The 19,190-nt window shown below is 42.2% G+C and overlaps 1 protein-coding gene across 1 annotated transcript in view; it reads left to right on the top strand.

Annotated features, from left to right (window-relative positions):
* CRISPLD2 (cysteine rich secretory protein LCCL domain containing 2) overlaps nt 1-19,190 on the top strand; it is an 81,709-nt gene that overhangs the window by 19,547 nt on the left and 42,972 nt on the right. The window contains exons 2-5 of the mRNA XM_020989249.2: nt 2,249-2,590; nt 9,254-9,372; nt 12,946-13,078; nt 14,105-14,220. Of these exons, the coding sequence (XP_020844908.1) occupies nt 2,351-2,590; nt 9,254-9,372; nt 12,946-13,078; nt 14,105-14,220 (608 nt within the window). The 5' untranslated portion in view covers nt 2,249-2,350. The remainder of the gene's footprint in view (nt 1-2,248; nt 2,591-9,253; nt 9,373-12,945; nt 13,079-14,104; nt 14,221-19,190) is intronic.

The raw sequence follows: 19,190 nt of genomic DNA, 5'->3' as shown, positions 1-19,190 counted from the left end.
GAACTCATTCTCTGATGGAAGTAAATGGATCGATATCATCGAACAACTGGCTTTAAATAAATAGTTAAGCCATAGGGACAGTTGAGTTCCAAGGGAACCTAGCCTCGTGCTCTGTGATGGAGAGCCTTGCAGGGAGTGAAAAGGAGAGGCTTTCTATCTCCATCCCTCCTTGGCCATGAAGTCTTGATTATGATGTCTTGCCCAGAGGGAGATATCTCCATCCAGCAACTTGAGTTCATAAGTTTGAGCTTCCAATATAGGAGGCTCCTAAGGAATCCCTCTTGAGAGGAGTAGGGAAAAGGGAATTTCTCTCTCTTCAACCTGGGCATGTTGCTTTGAAATAGAGTGACCTTGACTTGCAGGAGTCACCCTGTCTAGTGTGGAGCAGAGACACATGTTGTAGATGTACAGTGAAAATCACTCAAGGGAAGAAACAGCTTCAAGAAACCAGACTCCTGGCAGCAGAGAAGAGAGCTGACTATGAAGAAGAGCAGACTCTGGGAACCCAGCCAAGCAACACATCCAGAAAAAATGCTCCAAGGGGAACGTCTATGGATGAAGACTCTGTGAAGGGAGGAAGGGCCTTCAGGCCTTGTAGTGTCACTTGTTATGATTTGCTTTAGCCCTTGGGTGTTTTCCTACATCCATGCCTCACTACCACTGTTTATGCCCAGTCTTCCCACTGATGCTCTATGCACATGGAAGACTATGCCTCAGGCTTCTTGAGGGGAGGAGTATTTTATGCCATTTGAGCAGATGCCTTTGCTAAGAGCTAATTGAGGGTACTGGCTGATTGTTCATGGAAAATGTACTGGTGAACTTCGAGGTAGCAGCCACTCTCTGGGTGCTTTACCAGCAAATGTGAGTATAGATTGAGAGAGGAGTGCAGAAAGGAGTACTATACATGGACATATTTAATTGTGTAAGTACGTCTGTTCAATTCAATCCTGTCTGATGCTTCATGACCCCATTTGGGGTTTTCTTGGCCAAGATACTGGAGTGGGTTGCCATTTCCTTCTCTAGGTCATTTTACAGAAGAGGAAACTGAAGCAAACAGAGTTAAGTGACTTCCCCAGGGTCACACAGCTAGTAAGTCTGTGAGGCCGGATTTGAATTCAGGTCTTCCTGACTCCAGGCCTGCACCCTATCTACTGTGCCACCTAGCTGCCCAAAGTACAATTAGAGAGACATAAAACAAATGAACTAGAGACATTTCTAAATTAGTCAAAGCTTAAGTCAATTGGAGGTAGAGACTGGGTTGAGTATCCAGGGTATTGTGAGATAGAATGAAGTTTGAGAACTATCGTAATATATTGATAATGTTATTAAGCAAACAAAGCAGACTTGAGGGAATGATGACTGATTTTTCAGTATACCTCAGGCTCTGCCTTAACTGTGGATGCTTTCAAAGCTACCCAAGTCAAACTGCACCAATGCTGAATGCTTTAAACAGATCCATTTAGATTCTTGTCTAGTCTTCTATGGGACAGGACTCACTGGGGTATCTCTCTTTACTTACCTAATATTTGTCTTCCTGTAGAATTCAAATTCACCAAAATGATTCCTATCTTAAATGGGCTAGAACACAGAAGGCTTCTTAACCTGGGATTCACGAACTTTGGCTTGTTTAGTTTTTACTACTTTGATAATTATATTTCATTTTAGTTGGCTTCCTTTGTAATCTTATATATTTAATTTTATTTATTTATTTTGGCCAGGCAATTGGGGTTAAGTGACTTGCACAGAGTCACACAGCTGTATTTTATTTCTTTAAAAACATTATTCTGAGAAGGGATTCATAGGCTTCAGAGTTGGCACCAGAGTGTCAGGTCAAATACATACACACATACACCCACACCCACACCCACACCCACACACAAAAGGTTAAGAACACCTGGCCTGGAGCCTTGGTTTGTGGAGAAAGCCAGTGGTGTATTTTTCCCTCAGGTGAAATCATATTAGTCATATCCTTGGGCAAATTTCCTTCAGAAACTTTGTGGCATAGTTGCTTCTAAGATGATTGATGGAATTTACCCTACTTACCCCAGATGACCTCCTTCCAAACTAGAAAATTTGAGGTCAAGAGAATGTGAGACAAAGGAATTATTAGAGTTTTTGCCCTGGCTTCTATTTGGAACCTAAGCAGTCTTGCCTCACCAGGAGTCCTTCCCAGGACAGCAGACACTAGATCTGGATTAAAGCTAACTCATGTTTCTCATTGCTTTTTCTTCTTTCTGTTTAATTCCAGGTCTATTAAGAACACGAATCGCCCTCCAGAAGACAGCTGCTGGAAGTGTTGCCTCAACACGGGCACATAGGATCATTCTGATTCCTGCTATAAAGTTAAACCATGAGTCCCACCCTGTCTTGTATTGTCCCCTTGGGATTAGCGTTTTTAATATGTCAAACACAGGGTTTTTTCCTGCCCAATGCCACTCATTTGGAGAAGCTTCTGAGCAAATACCAGAATGACCAGCCTCATTCCAGAGGCAAGAGAGCCATCCCCAGGGCAGACAGGGAGGAGATATTAATGCTTCACAACAAACTGAGAGGTCAGGTCTACCCATCAGCCTCAAACATGGAATATATGGTAAGTGTCTGTTGCAGCAAAGGAGGAAGGGCTGGGGGAGAGGGCCCTGCTTCCTTTCTTCCCTTTTCAGCTCTTCTGCAGATGTTTTTCTTTAAAGCTGACCAATGATCTCAATGTCGATTTATGACCTTCCCCACCCCCACCCCCACCCACGCCTGAATCCTTTACCCTTCTAAGCATCTGACACTATTGACTGACTCTATCCTTCTCCTGGAAATCTCTCCTCTCTTCCCCTCAGTAACACTGAAGTCTCCTCTTTCTTCTGGTGCCTCCTTGATTCTTTTTCTTCTCTTAATCATATTTTCATTTTGCTCTTATGTTACTTTCACCTCTGAATATGAAAATTATAATGACTCTTGTTTGGTGATCTTTCTTTTTTCCCCCTCTTATCTTTCTGGCTAATTCCCCAGTCTTAGCACTGCAAGGAAACTTAGAAAACATTAAGTCCAACCTCTTTATTTTATTGATGAGGAAACTGAGGCACAGAAAATGAAGATGGTATTATTACCTCCTCTCTCCCTCCCTGTAATTCTGGGCTTCTCACCATAGTTTCCAATTGCTGCCGTCTTTCCTCTTTATCCACCCTCAGAATGGAGAAAATTAGAATCAGAGGACAAGTGGATTGGTGGTCCCATCCAAACCTCATTTACTCTTTTTAATTAAATTTTTTTCTTTTTTTTGGCCCTGAGATTCCTGACAGTATATGGTAGGTTCTACTGAAATATGCCTTAGGAAAACTTGCTTCATAAAGAGGAAAGGGAAAAACAGGAAAGTAAAGACAGAGTGAATGTTGTCTTGAGCTCCGTGTCTGGTCTTCTTAAGCATTAGTCATTCTGGCTTCTTCAGCTAGAAGCAAGGATCCTTAGAATCTTTAGTTCACACCATGATAATGGGCAGTGGCCTGGGGAAGGAAGAATGGTCCTGGATAAGTTCTGAGTGAGGAAGTAGAAGGCCCCACAAAAAAAGATGCTTTCTCTGGCAGGAGGATTTAACCCCACCCCAACGCTACAGTATTCCCTTATTGGAATGGCTTAATGAGAATAGTTGCTGGTTTTTTCTTTCCCTTTTCTAGTGGTTTTTCCTGGAGGATTTAGGGCACTGAAGAGAAGGGTAAATACCATAAAGAAAGAAGTTTGCTATAAATTAGTGCCACTTGCAAAGGCCATAATCAGGTTTTTTGTGTCTCTCTATTTACTTAATGTCCTCTAGATTATATTTTAATGACTTGCCTGGAACTTGAATCCTTTGTTTTGAATCCTCTGCTTCAATTGACAAAACTTTGCTTTGGTCTAATAAAGCCTTCTATTGTTAAGAGGTCCTGAGATGGTCTGGAGCAGCCTTAGCACCCTGTCTGAATGGTATGGGCAGAAAACTCAGGGAATCATGGGACACAGAGCTGGAAAGGACATTAGAGGTCATCAACTTCCCACTTTTGACAGCTGAAGAAATTGAGGTCCAGAGGAATCACTTGACTTGCCCACAGTCATACAGGTAGTGACAGAGCTAGGATTCTGACTTTAAGTCTAGTGCCTTTAGAGAGCATGTAGTCTAATCCCTTAGTTTTACAGATGAGGAAACTGAGGCCCAGAGAGGGAGAGGGTCCCCAAGGACAAAGAGGTAGTAAGGAAGAAAGCTGGAATTTGAATCAGGCCCTCTGACTCTAATTCAGGGTTCCTTCATTGTACCACACAGCTTCCAGGGGTTTGTTTCTGCTGATAAAGACAGAAGAAAAAGTGACATCCAGAAACCCTGCTGCTGATTTGTGAAGTATTTAATCCTTGGCCAACTGTTTCTTCTCTCCCTCCCCCCTTATCTCCATCACCTGACTCCCCTGGCGTCCTTCAGGTCCCAGTAGAAATCCTGCTTTGCAAGAAACCACCTTTGCCAGTGCTCCTTGATCTTTCCCTCATGCTTACCTGCAATTCATCCTGTTTGTACAAGTTGTGATTTATGTATCATCTGTCCCGCCATCATCCCCCCTTAGACTGTGGGGTCCTGGAGAGTACCGATTAGCTTTGCCTCTCTTTGCATCCCCAGCAGTGCTTGGTGAATAGGAGGTGCCTAATAAATGCTTACTGACTTGACTTAGAAAGGAATTTTGGACACAATCATAGATTAAAGGAGAAGTATCATCTGACCCAATTCCTTTATCTTACAGACTAGAGAGGGCAGGCACATGCTCAGGGTTAAGGTAGAGGAACATTCCAGGGATGATCCGATTCATTTAGTGGATTTAATATGTTGGATTTAAATGGCCACCATCAAAGCTACTTGAGGTAGTTTAAGTTAGATTTGTAAAAAGCATAGTCATTCCGAAAACCATCCCCAGGTTGTACACTCACTCATTCAGCACATGTGTATCGAGCCCTTTGTTCTGGGTCCTATACTGGGTGTGTGTAAGGCAAGAAGCCATCTGACTGATCCAGACAGAGCCCCTGCCCTTGGAAGCTTATGATCAAGGTGATGGTGACAAAAGTCGAGGCTTAAGAGTTTAAAACAGACAGTAATGGGAGTGAGCTCACAGAACAGTATGTCATAAGTACAGGGTGACAGAGACATTGATCTGGGACTTGGCATTTGCCAGCACAACCAATCCTTCTCTGGCTAGAAACAAGAGAGTTCAATACCTGGTAAGTAAGATCAGGTTAGGCTAGGGATAGGAGAGAAAGAAACAAGCATTTATTAAGCACCCACTATGTGCCAGGCATTGTGCTAAGTGCTTTTCAGATATCTCCTTTGATCCCTACCATTTTACAGTTGAGGAAACTGAGGCACTGGGAGATTTGCTCAGAGACAAATAAATATTTGAGGTCAGGCTTGAACCTAGGTCTTCCTGACTCCAGACCCAGAGCTCTATCCATTATATCACCTAACTGGGTGACCCAGGGACTAGACTTGTGATTGATGTAGAGAATTCCCTCTATCTATGCAGGTCAGCTTCTTACTTGCAACATAATGTCCTTGAGAGTTGCCTAGCGCATTGAAAAGTTAAGTGACTTGTCCAGGGTCACACAGCCAGCATCAGAAATTCCCAAGTTAAGATTTGGGTTATATAGTACAGACACAAGAGGCTAATGAACTTGGGAGGAAGCTGGGATCAGAAGGTTGGCATAGTTGGGTTAAACTCCCTGGAGAATGTGAGAATTAAGCTAGGCAGGGAGGAAAGGGGGAAGTTAATAGCTCAGGAATCTCTTTAATTTGCTTGTGTGAAAGTAATGGGTTTGCCGCATTGCTGTTCAGGATTAATGGAGAAGGAATCTCATGGTTCCCTTTTGACAAGGTTTTGTTATAGACCAGATGTCTCCTTCTTCTTGTACATTCTCAAACAAGAAAGCTGCCAAAACCAAAAATACCCTTCAAGTCCCTTTACTTCCTTCTCCTTTATTAGGTCATTTCTTTAGTTTTTTTTTTTTTTTCTCTCTCCTGAGGAACAGTAGTGAAGGTTATGGACTGTAGCCAAAACCCAGCAAAGTCCACTTTGATAATGAGCTGGAATAAAAAAGAAAAAAACCCCCAACAGTTTCTGAGAAGCCTTAAGATTGGCTCAACCAGATGAGATGAACCAAGACTCCACCCTGCCCTCGGGGTTTTAAAAGGGATTTCCATTTTTGCACAAGTCCTCCCTCCACAGTGGACTAGAGGTTAATGGCTTCCTTGACTCTACTGGAGGAAGATTTCAATCCCTTTGGGAAGCATATCTAGTAGATAGACAGGTGGGTATATTTTGCTAGACTGTTAGAAGAATGATGGCTGACACCGATAGTGACCTAAGGTTTGAAAGGCATATTGCAGGTATTATCTCATTTGATTCTCACAATAAACCTGGGAATTGAGGACGACAGGTATTACTATACTCATTTTACAGTTAAGGAAACTGGGACTTGCCCATGGTGATCCAGCTCATTAACAGTTAAACCTAACCCTTGCCTGACTCCCAGTGCCCTAAACTGTGATGCCTCTCCTATTGCTGAGTCTTCATTGGACCTGGAACTACTGCCTTTGGTATGTTTCAAAATGATTGGAAATTAATAAGAAATACAGGAAATGGGGTATAGAAATCTACCCTGCCCTACAGGAAAATAGAAGGGGAAGGGGATAAGAGAAGGGAGAGAGAGATAGAAGAGAGGGCAGACTAGGGGAAGGGGTATTCAGAATGCATGCCATCTTGGGGTGGGGGGAGGGATGAGATGGGAAGAAAATTTGGAACTCAAAATCTTGCAGAAGTAAATGTTGAAAACTAAAAATAAACTTGTATTTAAAAAATGATTGGAAATTGACTAACGAGTGAATAAAAGGGAAGAAGGGAAGGAAGGAAGAACAGTGGCAGATGAGTGGAATAGTGAAAAGATGAGACTGATTGTAACTGGAAACATTCCAGTGAATGCATCTATAAAATAAGAGGCAGTGTGGTACAGTAGAGAGAGCAACTGAATCAGGAGATGAGATCAAGCCCACTACTGCTACTCACTAGCCTGTGATTTTGGGCAGGCCCCTACCCCTCCTCACCCTATAAAACTGGAGGGGAGATGTTAGGAACCTAGAGTTTTGGAACTGGAAGGGACCTTAGAGATTCAACCCCCTTCATTTTATAGATGAGAAACTTGAAGTCCATCAAGGAAAAATGTCTTGACCAATATCACATAGGCGATAAGTACAAAGCTGGGATTCAAACCCCGGTTCCTTGGCTTCAGAGGCACCGAGGATCCTGCTCGTTCCATCAGGTGACGTCTAAGGACCTTGCCAGCCCTGACAGTCTGAGAGTCCAAGAGAAGGGATTTCAACCTCAAACACTGAGTAGAGTCAGGTAGGGAAGGGACCTTGGGACAGGAAGGGAAGGGAAGGGAATCCATCTAAGTCCATGAGTGTTCATACCTTGGTTGGGAGATGCCTGAAAAAGCAGAAGAGAATGAACCTCTGTTTATACCCATTACTAGAGACTTGGAAGTCACAAAGCTAAACCTGAGAGGTGTTTATTTCTTGCATGAAGCATCTTTAACAGCACTTCCTCCAACTGCAGTAGGAATGCTGTACCCTGGGCTCTGGCAACTGTCCCCTCAGATAGGAGAGTAAGAGCATCCCTGAGCACTGCTAAGCTTGGTGTAGTGGAAAGAGCATTTGATTTGGATAAGGCAGCTAAGGGGCATAGTCTATAGAGTGTTGGACTTGGAGTCAGGAAGACCTGAGTTCAAATCCTGCCTCAGGTACTTACCAGCTAGACATCTGTAAAATGTGGATAATAATAGCACCTAATTCATGGGGTTTAATCAATCAAAAAACATTTATTAATGTTTACTATGTGCCAAGCACTGAACTGAGTACTGGATTGTCATGAGGATCAAATGAGCTAATATATGTAAAGTGCTTGGTAAACATTGAATTTGCTATCTTCTTCTTCTCCTCCTCTCCTCTTCCTTCTCTTCCTCTTCCTCCTTTCCTTTCTCCTATTCCTCTTCCTCCTCCTCTCCTCCTCCTTTTCCTTCTTCTCATTATTATTCTACTATTCAGAGTTTAAAAATCTGAATTAGAATCCAGATCCTGCTACATACTTTGGCCTAGTCACCTCTTCCCTGGGCCTCAGTTTCCTCCTCTGTAAAATGAAGGGGGTTAGACTTGAGTGGTCTCCAAGATCCCTTCCCACTCAAAACCCTATGATCTTTAGCTACTCAGAAAATGATCTTTGCTATAAGGACCTGGTGATATTGCCCTGTGGATCTGATTTCCAAAAACCAATTTTATATGTTTTATTCTTCTGAATAAGTCAGCTACGTGTGACTCAAAGCAACTGACTTACCATAAGCCAAAAGACACATATAACAGTCTTCTCTGGGGAAGAAAAACAGCCCCCATTGAGTGTGTTCATTGTCTTCTTTCCTGATGAATTATGAGTTCTCTGACTCTTCTTGGAGAAGAAAAACAGCCACAGACTTTATCTTTAGCTTGGGGTCTCTGTTCTTTGCCTAGGCCCCTATCCAAACCACAGCAGGTTCTGGCAGTATGTGAGGAAGGGGACCAGTGCCTTAACAAATCCAAGACTGATTTCTTTGGTACTAACTTTCACGATCTCACACGTCATAAGGGAGTGGCTTATTGTTAACTCTGGTATTCTTCCATGAAGATGACTTTATTCAGAATCGTTCTTTTTCCCTTTTAAAATTTTTTAAAAGGCAGCTTCTTCCTTTTAGCATGTTTAGATGTGGTAGTACATGGGATCTGACTTGTAAAGTAAGTTGTAAAGATAATGGAATTTTTGGAGTTGGATTCTTAGGCTTTTGAGCTGTTCGGTCCAACTGCTTATTTTATAGATGAGAAACTGAGGCCCGGATGCTTCAGGAACCTGTCTGCCTGAACTCACGTGGTGAGGGGGGATGGAATGAGACAATGAGGACATTTTTCATTTCAGGAATATACATCAGAAGTTGTTGCTGGATTTTGATGTCTCTCGTTGGCCCACCCCTCCATTTTGCTTCTCTTAGGGAAGGCCCACCTACCTAATGGTGACAATACCATACTTCTGTGGTTGCAGCAGCTGAAAATGGGTCCAACAAACTACATCAAATGGTTTCTCTAGAGACCAAATTTCACCCTTGGGTTCGACGGTTTGTTGATCTCACCAATAATCGCCATTTGTCTTTGCCCGTTTTTTGGTCTTTCTTTCTCATGTAGACCTGGGATGATGAGTTGGAAAAGTCAGCAGCAGCTTGGGCCCACGGATGTATCTGGGAACATGGACCTGCCACCCTCCTTGTGTCCATTGGCCAGAACCTGGCAGTCCATTGGGGCAGGTAAGAAACAGAAAACATCATTCAGGTGGCTTCTGTGATCCCTTATTATAGCCTCCAGTGGTTAGGCCAGGCAGCTGATGAAGCAAAGATTCTAGGACTGGATCTGTATGTGGGTCATTCAGTTTGGCTTCGATCTGTCACATGGCCAAGAAGTAGGGGTGGGATGGTACTACTAACATCAAATGCTGTTGGTCAAGAAAATGACCCCATAGTTTCCATTTGTACTACTGGAAAACAGCTCTGAGTACATTCCCTGATCACATCGTGGCTTCGGGGTCATCTTCAAATACAGTAAACCCTGCTTCATCATGAATGTGTTACTGGAAGTCGCATTGATTGATGGGAAATGAGGAGAGACATTATTCTTATTGCGCTGGTCAGGAAGAGGAACATTCCAGGGATGGGCTGAGTTAGTTTCATAGTTTTAGATCCTGGGGGAGTAATTTCCCTGTTCTAAGTAGGATGATTAAAGTTATCTTAATGGGATGAGAGATGACAAAGATTACCATCCTAAATTTATAGCCTTATCTCATATTAGGACAAAGGAAAGAGCACTGGTTTGGAAATCAGAAGACCTAGGGTCAACTCTTACCTTTGTGTGACCTGAAGCTGTGTCTTCACCTTTCTGAGCTTTAGTTTCCACATCTCTAGAACGAGGGTTTGAACTATGTCACCTCAGACGTTCTTTTCAGCTCTGAATCTACGATCCTCCTCTCTTCCTGTGTTTTCACCAATTGAATAGCCACACTGGACTAGCTTTGATCTCATGAATGATGCCCGTGCCGTTCCCTGTGTCTGGAATATTTTTCCTCTCCCTCTCCACTGCTGAATGCCTCTCCATCCTTTGAAGCCCAGCTTACATAATACATCTTCCAGGAAGTTTTCCCTAATTCCCCTCCCCATCTAGGTGTTAATGGGCCTCTTCAGACCCTTTACTGTTCTTGAGCCTGGCAATTCTCTAATGCACTTAGAAAGTTTTGGGTGTTATGGTGATCTGTGCCCATGCATAGCCTCTCATGTTATTGGACATTCTATGAGAGGCTTGTCTGAGGGCTCTGAAAAGAGCAGGCACCAAACACACGTTGGTATTTTCCCTTTATATTCTACCTTTTCCAGTTGGAAATTTTTATGGCTTTTAAAAAATGTAAGTTACAGATTTGCTTTTATTTGAAGTCCCAATGTTATTTTTCTCCCTTTCTCTGCCTCCTCCTCCTTTTCAGTTCTAGAATCTAATTTTGTCCATGGGTTCCACATTTGGAGATGGGGAGCACTTGCTGTGTTTTTACAATTAATTCTAAGCATTTGTCACAGTGGTAATCAATGACTCAACAAACATTTGTTTGGGATCAGAAACTGTGCTAAGTACTAAGGACACAAAGAAAGGCAAAAACATGGTGCTCGTCCTCAAGGAACTCACATGGTATACACTGTCTTGAATCTTGGAGATGAGGTGGGTCGGAAGGTGATTCGTGTTTGCCTAAAAGCTCAGCGTGTACCTCACTTTTCTCAGCGTGTTCTGAAGAGAAGGAATGTCTTTGGAAGCATCGCTGACCGCCACCATGGTGCTCTTGGGCCCAGCAGTCATTGTTACATGACCTCTAAACCACCCGGTTCACCACATTGCTCTTAAATGGTCATTTCTCAGTCTAGTTTTGCCTTTATTGAAACCACATTGTTTATACTTGCTGGCCATAGACCTCCACCTCATCTCCATTCCTGCCCCCCTTTCACGATTTGCATACAGTTTGTTTTCTTTCCTAGTAATATATTGGTGCCAACCTAGAAAACAGAATAATTCGCCACTATAAAATGAATGATCCCACTGGTTTATGCTGAGAATAACTCAGCTAGTGTATCTTACCTGACCAGGGTGCAATAACAGGGCCTGGTTCTTCCCTTGGGACTCCAGCTGTAGAGTGTAGAGGAAAGTGGAAAAAGTGTGTGTGTGGTCTGTGTGTGTCTGTGTGTCTGTGTGTCTGTGTGTGTCTGTGTGTGTGAATGATGTAGAGATTGGATATTGGAAAGCTTCCAGGGTCTTGATTAAATTATTAAATTTTCCAGTCTTTACCTGGATTCTTGATATCATATAAACAAATTGAGTAGCATTGCGAGATTTCTTAGCTGTGACTTTAATTTTTTTTTTGTTCTGAACTAAATGAACACCAAGAAAGGGAGATATTTACATATACCAAGTAGAATAGAAAAAAGGATTCCATGTGAAACCACAAATCTATATTATCTAGTTTGCTTTTTTAAAAAAGATTTAATAAATTCAAAGCTGTCCTGCTTGTCTGTGTTTCCCTCTGAAAATTCTCCTTTTCCCCTTTGGGCATGTTTAAAGATACTTCAGTGACCCTCTTTTTTTTCTTTTTCTTTTTGACAACACTTCATTGACTTTTTTTTTTAAAGCTGTGTGATATGTCCCTTTGCAGTTAGAATTAAGGCTCCCTATATTACCTTGGGTAAGTCATTTAACCCCTGTTACCTCTTCTACAAAATGAAGGGGCTAGACCAAATTACCTTTAAAGCCCCTTCCAGGTCTTAATCTATGGTCATGTCCAATCCCCCATTGTATAGATAAGAAAACTGAGGAACAGAAAGGGCCCAAGTTCACATATCAGATGAATGGGGATGAGAACCTAGGGCTGTCTTTTACTCAATGCTTTTTTCCACCAGTGACTGTTTCTTCTTTCCTTGATGCTAATTGGTTTCGTTTTTCTTTTCCTTAATGGGAAGAGGGAAATTTCTTTTCTGTGTCCCCAAGGATACTTTCTCTATAGAGTAAATAATTTCTCATTGTTTCTACATCATTTCTTTCTTTTGTATTTCATAAAAAGAAGGGGTTATAGGGACAAATGGCAGCTTGTGCCCTCCCCAAATACCTTTCTTTTTGCCTACTCTGGATGATAATAGAAAGAAAAGTGCAGAAACTGAGTTGCAGTATTTTCACTCCATTTTATTTAAAGTGATCTTCTTTCCTGGGCTTTTCAGAGAACCTTGCCCTCAGCCGGCACCCAGATATGATTTGCTTGGGGTTTGAAGGTATTTCCCCTTCTGAAAGCGTGGATGTTTAGCCTAAAGAAAAGGTTTAGTGGGAACATGATAACTATCTTTATATCTTTGCAGGGTTAGCGTGTATAAGGGGGATTAGATGTGTTCTAACTGACCCCCAAAGGCAGATCCAGGATCAGTGGGTGGAAATTATAGGGAGCCAAGTTGTGGCTTAATCTAACAAAAAAAAACCCCTACCTAATAATAAAACAATATTAATAATGATTAATTTTTATTATAAATCATTTTTAATAACAACACAAAACCTCCATAATTATTAGAGTAATCCAAAGATGGAATGAGCTTGCTTATATGGTAGTGAGTTTCCTATCACTTAAGGTCTTTAAGCAGAGGGTAGCTGACTTCGCATTTTAGGTGTTGAAAACAGGATTCATGCTTTGGGTAGGGATTTGGCTAAGGGATTTGAGGCCCCTTCTAACTCTGTGATTCTATGAACCCATATCAAAGTAACTCATGTCTTAGGTTTTGTGCATCATAACCAAAATGGTTCTGATTCCATAGGTATCGTTCTCCAGCATTCCATGTCCAGTCATGGTATGATGAAGTAAAAGATTACACCTATCCTTACCCCCATGAGTGCAACCCTTGGTGTCCAGAGAGGTGCTCGGGACCTATGTGTACTCATTACACCCAGGTAAGAAGCTAGAAAAGGTCTGAGATCTTAGCTAATACAGATCACCAAATGATATCTACGCATCATCTGAGGGAAAAGTGAAACCAGATATCTTGGGAGAAATTTTGGAAACCAACTGTTTCCCCCTATTAACAAGGGTGAGAGAAGGGTTAAGAAACTATTTACTGCTCAGAAAAATGAATAATTAGAACAGATAACTATTTAAAGTATACTGGCACCAGACTTGACTCCTTGGCACAGAGGTAGCTGGATGGCTAAGTGGTTAGAGCACTGGGTCTGGGGTCAGGAAGACCTGAGTTCAAATCTTGCCTCACACACTTAATAGCTGTGTGACCCTGGGCAAGTCTCTTAATCTCTTATCTGTCTCAGTTTCCTCAACTGTAAAATGGGGGATAATAATAGTATCTACCTCCCAGGGTTGTTGTGAGGATTGAATGAGATAGTATTTGTAAACACAGTACAGATTGTGCCTAGCATATAGTAGGAACTTAATAAATGCTTATTTCCTTCCTAAGCTTATTGATATTGACATAAAACATTTAGTTTATTTCGTTATTCTGTACCCCAAGTTCAGGGCCAACCTTACAGCACAATTGTGAAGTGTGATGGCAGCCATTTTGAGCTTTGGTGCCCTCCCACATCTCTTCTGATGCCCTTCTCTATCCTGTGGCCATTCCTCCCACCCTCCTGCTCTTACCTTAGCTAGACCTAGTCAGGTGTTCATGATGAGGATTAAAGGTGCCATTCCCAGGGGTGTTTGCCTTTTACCAGAAGAGACTCAAGACCAGAAAGTTTTTAGAACTCGAGAGGAAGGTCTCTAATGGTGGAATTGGAAATACTTATGAAAGGTAGGGGAGGAGGCCAAGGCTCCTTGGGTGGTGGTCCCCACTCAGTGTGCTGTCAATCACACCATGTTTGTTGCCCATCTATCTCCTTGCAAGAAGAGAAGAGGACATGCCATCGGACGCACGGACTTGCTCCTTGGTGGTCTAACATGCATGCCATGTTTGTTTGTTTGTTTTCCAGATAGTTTGGGCAACTACCAACAGGGTTGGCTGTGCTGTGAACACCTGCAAGAAAATAAATGTCTGGGGAGACATGTGGGAGAATGCGATCTATCTTGTCTGCAATTACTCTCCAAAGTAAGGAAGATAAGAAATGGCTTTTTGATTTATTACTTCAAAATACTCAAAATACAAAAATCATTGTCACCAGCCTGTGATTTATAGCCATCGGGTGGCAATGAATTGATCACGACTTAGATCTGGAAGGGATCTTAGAATCCATCCAGGCCAACTCCCTCTTTTATAGAGGGAGAAACTGAGGCACAGAGAGGTTAACTTCCTCAAGGTCACACAGAAAATCTGGGATTTGAATACAGGACCTCTGGCTCCAAAGCCATTGCTCTTTCTGTTGTACTACATGGCCTGTCCATATTGGATTTGCTTTTATGTTTGCCTTATCCTTGATAACCTATGATCTCCTGAAGGGCAGAGACCATGGCTTAGACATAGGATTATAGGGTTGTTTAGATTATCTAGGCCAACCTTCTCAGTCTACAGATAAAGAAACTGAGGCCCAGAAAAAGGAAGTGAGTTCTCTAAGGCCAAACTTGGCAGAGTAGGGTTTCTTAGCAGCCCTTCAAATAGATCTGTCAAAGCAGCCATCCTGTTCCACCTAAATCTTCTCTTCTTCAAACTAAGCATCCTTAGCCCCTTCCTCTGATCCTCAAATGGGCCCAGCTTCCAGTCCCTTCTACTGGAGCTGCACCAGTTTGCCAATGCCTTCCTCTAATGCATCTCCCAGAAGTGAGCAACAAACAGCAAAAGCTTTCTTTGTGTCCCCCGACACACACACACACACACACACACACACACACACACACAACACACCCCAGCATGTTGCACAGGGTGGGGGGGATAATTTGCTCATTCATTCATGCATTCAAAGTGAATGGTAGTTGTAGACGAATGGGAAGTCTGGTCTGTAAATTCAAGAACAACTAACCCAGTTTATGGCCTGCTGTTTTTAAAGGATTGCCTGACATGGAAACATCCTCATTTGGTTTTCCGTCAGACTTGGCTGTGGTGGGGTGGGCCACAGCTGAGGTTGGAAGGAAAATGAAGTCCTGGGAGAATACTTTGCATATCTGTGGTAGCATTTCAGGGGCAGGCTTGGAGGAGAGCAGCAGGGCTTACATCACTACCCGGGAGTATGGAGTACAGAAAATTCCATAATAGGAGACAATTTGCTTGACTTTTTTTTTCCTTTCCTCTCCTCCCCTCCCCCAGATACTCAATACACATATTCCAACATACACTGGTTAGTCCTGCCTTAGTAGACACAACTGTTCCACTGTTCAGAGCCTCTGGTGATCAATCAGCTTGCTTTTGAGCCCTTGTAGTGGGTAGGGCATTCTATTAGACACCATGGGTGGGGTCGGAAATAAAAAGGTAGTTAGAAGATGTGGTCTCTGGCCTAGAGACAATGGAAACCTGGGGAAGCCAGCTTAGACAGAAAAGATATCTTATTTACTCCTGGCTAAAATAACTCGGCAAGACCTAAAGACACCTTGCTCAGTGAGTTCAGCCCAGTGAGAGAAGATGATGTTTTTACTTTAAGATATTATAAAACCTACTGGGGACTTCTAAGAGAACTGGGAAGATGCTCAAAGCAATTGTCTCTCCATCTATCCATCCATCCATCCACAAGCAGTCATTCAGTGCTTACTATGTGCCAGGCATTGTGCTAAGTCTTGCAGATACAAAGAAAGACAAAAATACAGTCCTTGCCTTCCAGGAGTTCACATTCCAATGGGAGAGATACGATGCAAATAACTGTGCGTGCAACATATAGACATTATAAATGGGACTTAACCCCAGAGGGTCTATTGATCAGATTACGTTCTTTTTGATTTTTTTTGCTATGGTTTTCTCTCTTTTTAGAAATTGTGCATCATATCGATTGAAGCTCTTTACTCAAATGTTTCATTTTGATGTGGTGGCCATGATTTAAAAAAAATTTTTTTAGCGATGGCTTTTGTTTCTTATTTCATAAGTATTTCTCATTATACCTCCTTTTACCCTGAATTCTCCCTTTTAAAAAAGAAAAACAGGCAGGGTGTGGGACATGTGCCTGTAATCCCTGCTACAGCAGATGCTGAGTCTGGAGAGCCCCGTGCTGGTGAGTTCTCAGCTATGGTGGGCTAAAGTTGACTAGGTGGCCACATAAAATCCTTCATTAATATATTGAGTCCCTAGGAATAGGGGCCTAAGAGGCTGTGTGAGAAGTGAGCTGACCTCAGCTGGAAATAGAGCAGGTCTGAGCTTCTCTACCAATCAAAGTGGGTCGAGGCCTGTGAGGCATCTGGGGTAAGCTAGAGAGATGTAGACTTTTTAAAAAAAACAACATAATAAGAAATACATTTAAAAAAACAAAGAGAAACTGTTAAGCAAACCTGACTGTCAGCTTCTACCACGTTATCTATTGTGGTCTCCCATCTCCCTACTGAGAAGAGTGAGCCAGGGTTCTTGAGATACTAGTAGCACGTGAGTTTGAGCAGGTCCTAGTAACCTGGAAGGGCTTTAAATACAGTCCTGGTGATGGACTGAATCTGCCTGTCATTGAGAGTGGCAGCTAGGTGGTATATAGAACACCTGGCCTGGAGTCAGGAAGACTCATTTTCATGAGTTCAAATCTGGCCTCAGATAAATCCTAGCTAGTAACCTTGGACAAGTCACTTCACCCTGTTTGCCTCAGTTTCCTCATCTGTCAAATGACCTGGAGAAGGAACTGGCAAACCATTCCAGTGTCTTTGCCAAGAAAACCCAAATGGGGTCGCCAAGAGTCAGACAGGACTAAACAGCAACAAAATCATTGAGGGATTTTGATCTGTGCCAATGGTGAAAATACCCAACACCTTCCTCTTGCCTTTGCTGATGTACTTATACTGACATACTTACAACTGTGCTATTAAAGAGCCTTCCCTCTCTCCATACCAGATAGAATTAAGATGGAGCCTATGGCCATTAGGTAAACCAAGGAGAATGAAAGGAAATGAGAACCTCTCTCCTAGGCCGCGTTAGAATCTTTGATTTAGAACTAGAAAGGATCTTAGAAAGTCGGATCCATCTTCTCCTCCCATTTTACAGATGAGGAGTGTGGGGCCCAGATAAGGTAAAGGGTTTGCCTGGGGTCACACAGATGGAAAGTTTCAGAGTCAGGATTCAAATCTGCATCCCATGATTCTACACTGAGAACTTATTCCACTCTTTTTTCTCACCCTCTCTATTCGTCCTTATTAGCCTGAAGATGTTCAGACTTTGGAACCCTCCTCCCCACCTGACCTTGTCTTTAGATCCCTTTTTAAAAACCTTGACTTCATTGGTAGGAGGAGCTCCCAGGTCAGGAAACTCTCCCTCTCAATGCAGATGGATGCCTTCTTGGTAACTTATAGTCTTAAAAGAGTTTCCTAGAGCAGTGAGTCAAACTCAAATAGGAACAGATCCATGCTGACCACATGTTGACTTAACAAACCACAAATTAACATTATCTGTGTTGTATGTTTATTTTGTTAAACATTTCCCAGTTATAATTCGATGTGGTTTGAGCTGCACTGGGGAATTTTTCAGCAGGAATTTCATGCCTCTGGCCTGAGGCATTGAGAAGTGACTTGCCCAGGGTCACACAGCCAGGAGAGGTGAGAGGCAAGACTTAATTAAACCCAGGTCTTAGATCCACTATTCTATCCTTGCTGCCTCTTTTAAATATATATATATATATATATGTGTGTGTGTGTGTGTGTGTGTCTATACATGCAGACACGTATGTGCAAATGATTTTGGGAAAAGTTTTTTTGATGCTTTAAATATACATGTATATATATGTGTATGTATGTGTGTGTGTATATATATGTATATGTACATATACACATACACACACAATAATCTACCCCCCAATAGGACCTCCCCTTGTAATGACAAAAAAGTGAAGTCAAAGAAAACAAGGAAAACACATTGACCATGTACATGGTTTGCGCTTAATTCTCTTCCTGTACCTCACTCCCTCTCTACAAAGAGGAGTGTGTTTTGTCATCAGTCCTCTGGAGTATTAGATTGATCAGACTTCAGTTCTGATGTCTTTTAATGCTGTTGCTTCCTTTTAAATTATCCTGGTCATTGTAAATATTGTTCTTGTGGTTCTGTTTGCTCCTTTCTGTATCAGCTCATGCAAGTCTTCCCAGGATTCTTAGAAATCCTCACAGTCATCATTTCTTAAAGCACAATAAGTTTCTTTTACGCTCATGTACCACAATTTGTCAGCCATTCCCAAGTCTACGGGCACTCATTCTGTTTTCATTCTGCATGATAAATTTTGAGAACAGCTGTGAACTTATTATATTCATGCAGTATTTTGTGCAGTATTTCAAAATGTACTACAAGTCGACAAATGGCTTTCCCTTTTAAGAAGATGCCTGTTCCTAGAAAGTTGGCTCTGACATACTTTTCTAAAATGAATCACAGACATGCACTGACTTCCAGTACAATTTCAAGGATGTGTTCCCACATTGTCTAGGGTTCTCACCTTTCTCTGATGACAGCAGGAGCCAGAGAAAGAAAAATGGAGACAAAGCTATTCTCCTTAGTAGATGCTACCTCAAACACGATGCTCAGGTGGGTTGTGTAGCAGGGGCACTAGTCTAGGGTAGAACAAGTAAGCGGATGACATCTGTATTTACTATGTACTTTCTCTGTCAGCATATGTATGCACACATCCATACATATACACATATATAATAACAAATTATATATACTATGTATGTATGTGTATTCATCCATCCATTCATCCATCCATCCATCCATCCATCCATCTATCTAGGTCACAGGAATTTCATACTCATACCCTGCAGTCAGGAATCTATGCTTTTTGCCCCTTCATCTAAGAAAGTGCAAAAATTTGAGTTCTGACTCTTTTTTAATGACCTGTGACCCAGGACAAATCCCTAGATCACCTCTTTGGTAAAATGAAGGGATTGGACTAGACCAGGGCTGGGAGCCTGTGACCTTGAGGCCACGTGTGGCCTTCTAGGTCCTCAAATGTGGCCCTTTGACTG

Source organism: Phascolarctos cinereus, unplaced genomic scaffold (assembly GCF_003287225.1).
Source record: "Phascolarctos cinereus isolate Bilbo 61053 unplaced genomic scaffold, phaCin_HiC Scaffold_2;HRSCAF=192, whole genome shotgun sequence".
NCBI lineage: Eukaryota > Metazoa > Chordata > Mammalia > Diprotodontia > Phascolarctidae > Phascolarctos > Phascolarctos cinereus.
The sequence above is the reverse complement of the archived record's forward strand: the minus strand, read 5'-3'. Positions and strand labels throughout refer to the sequence as shown.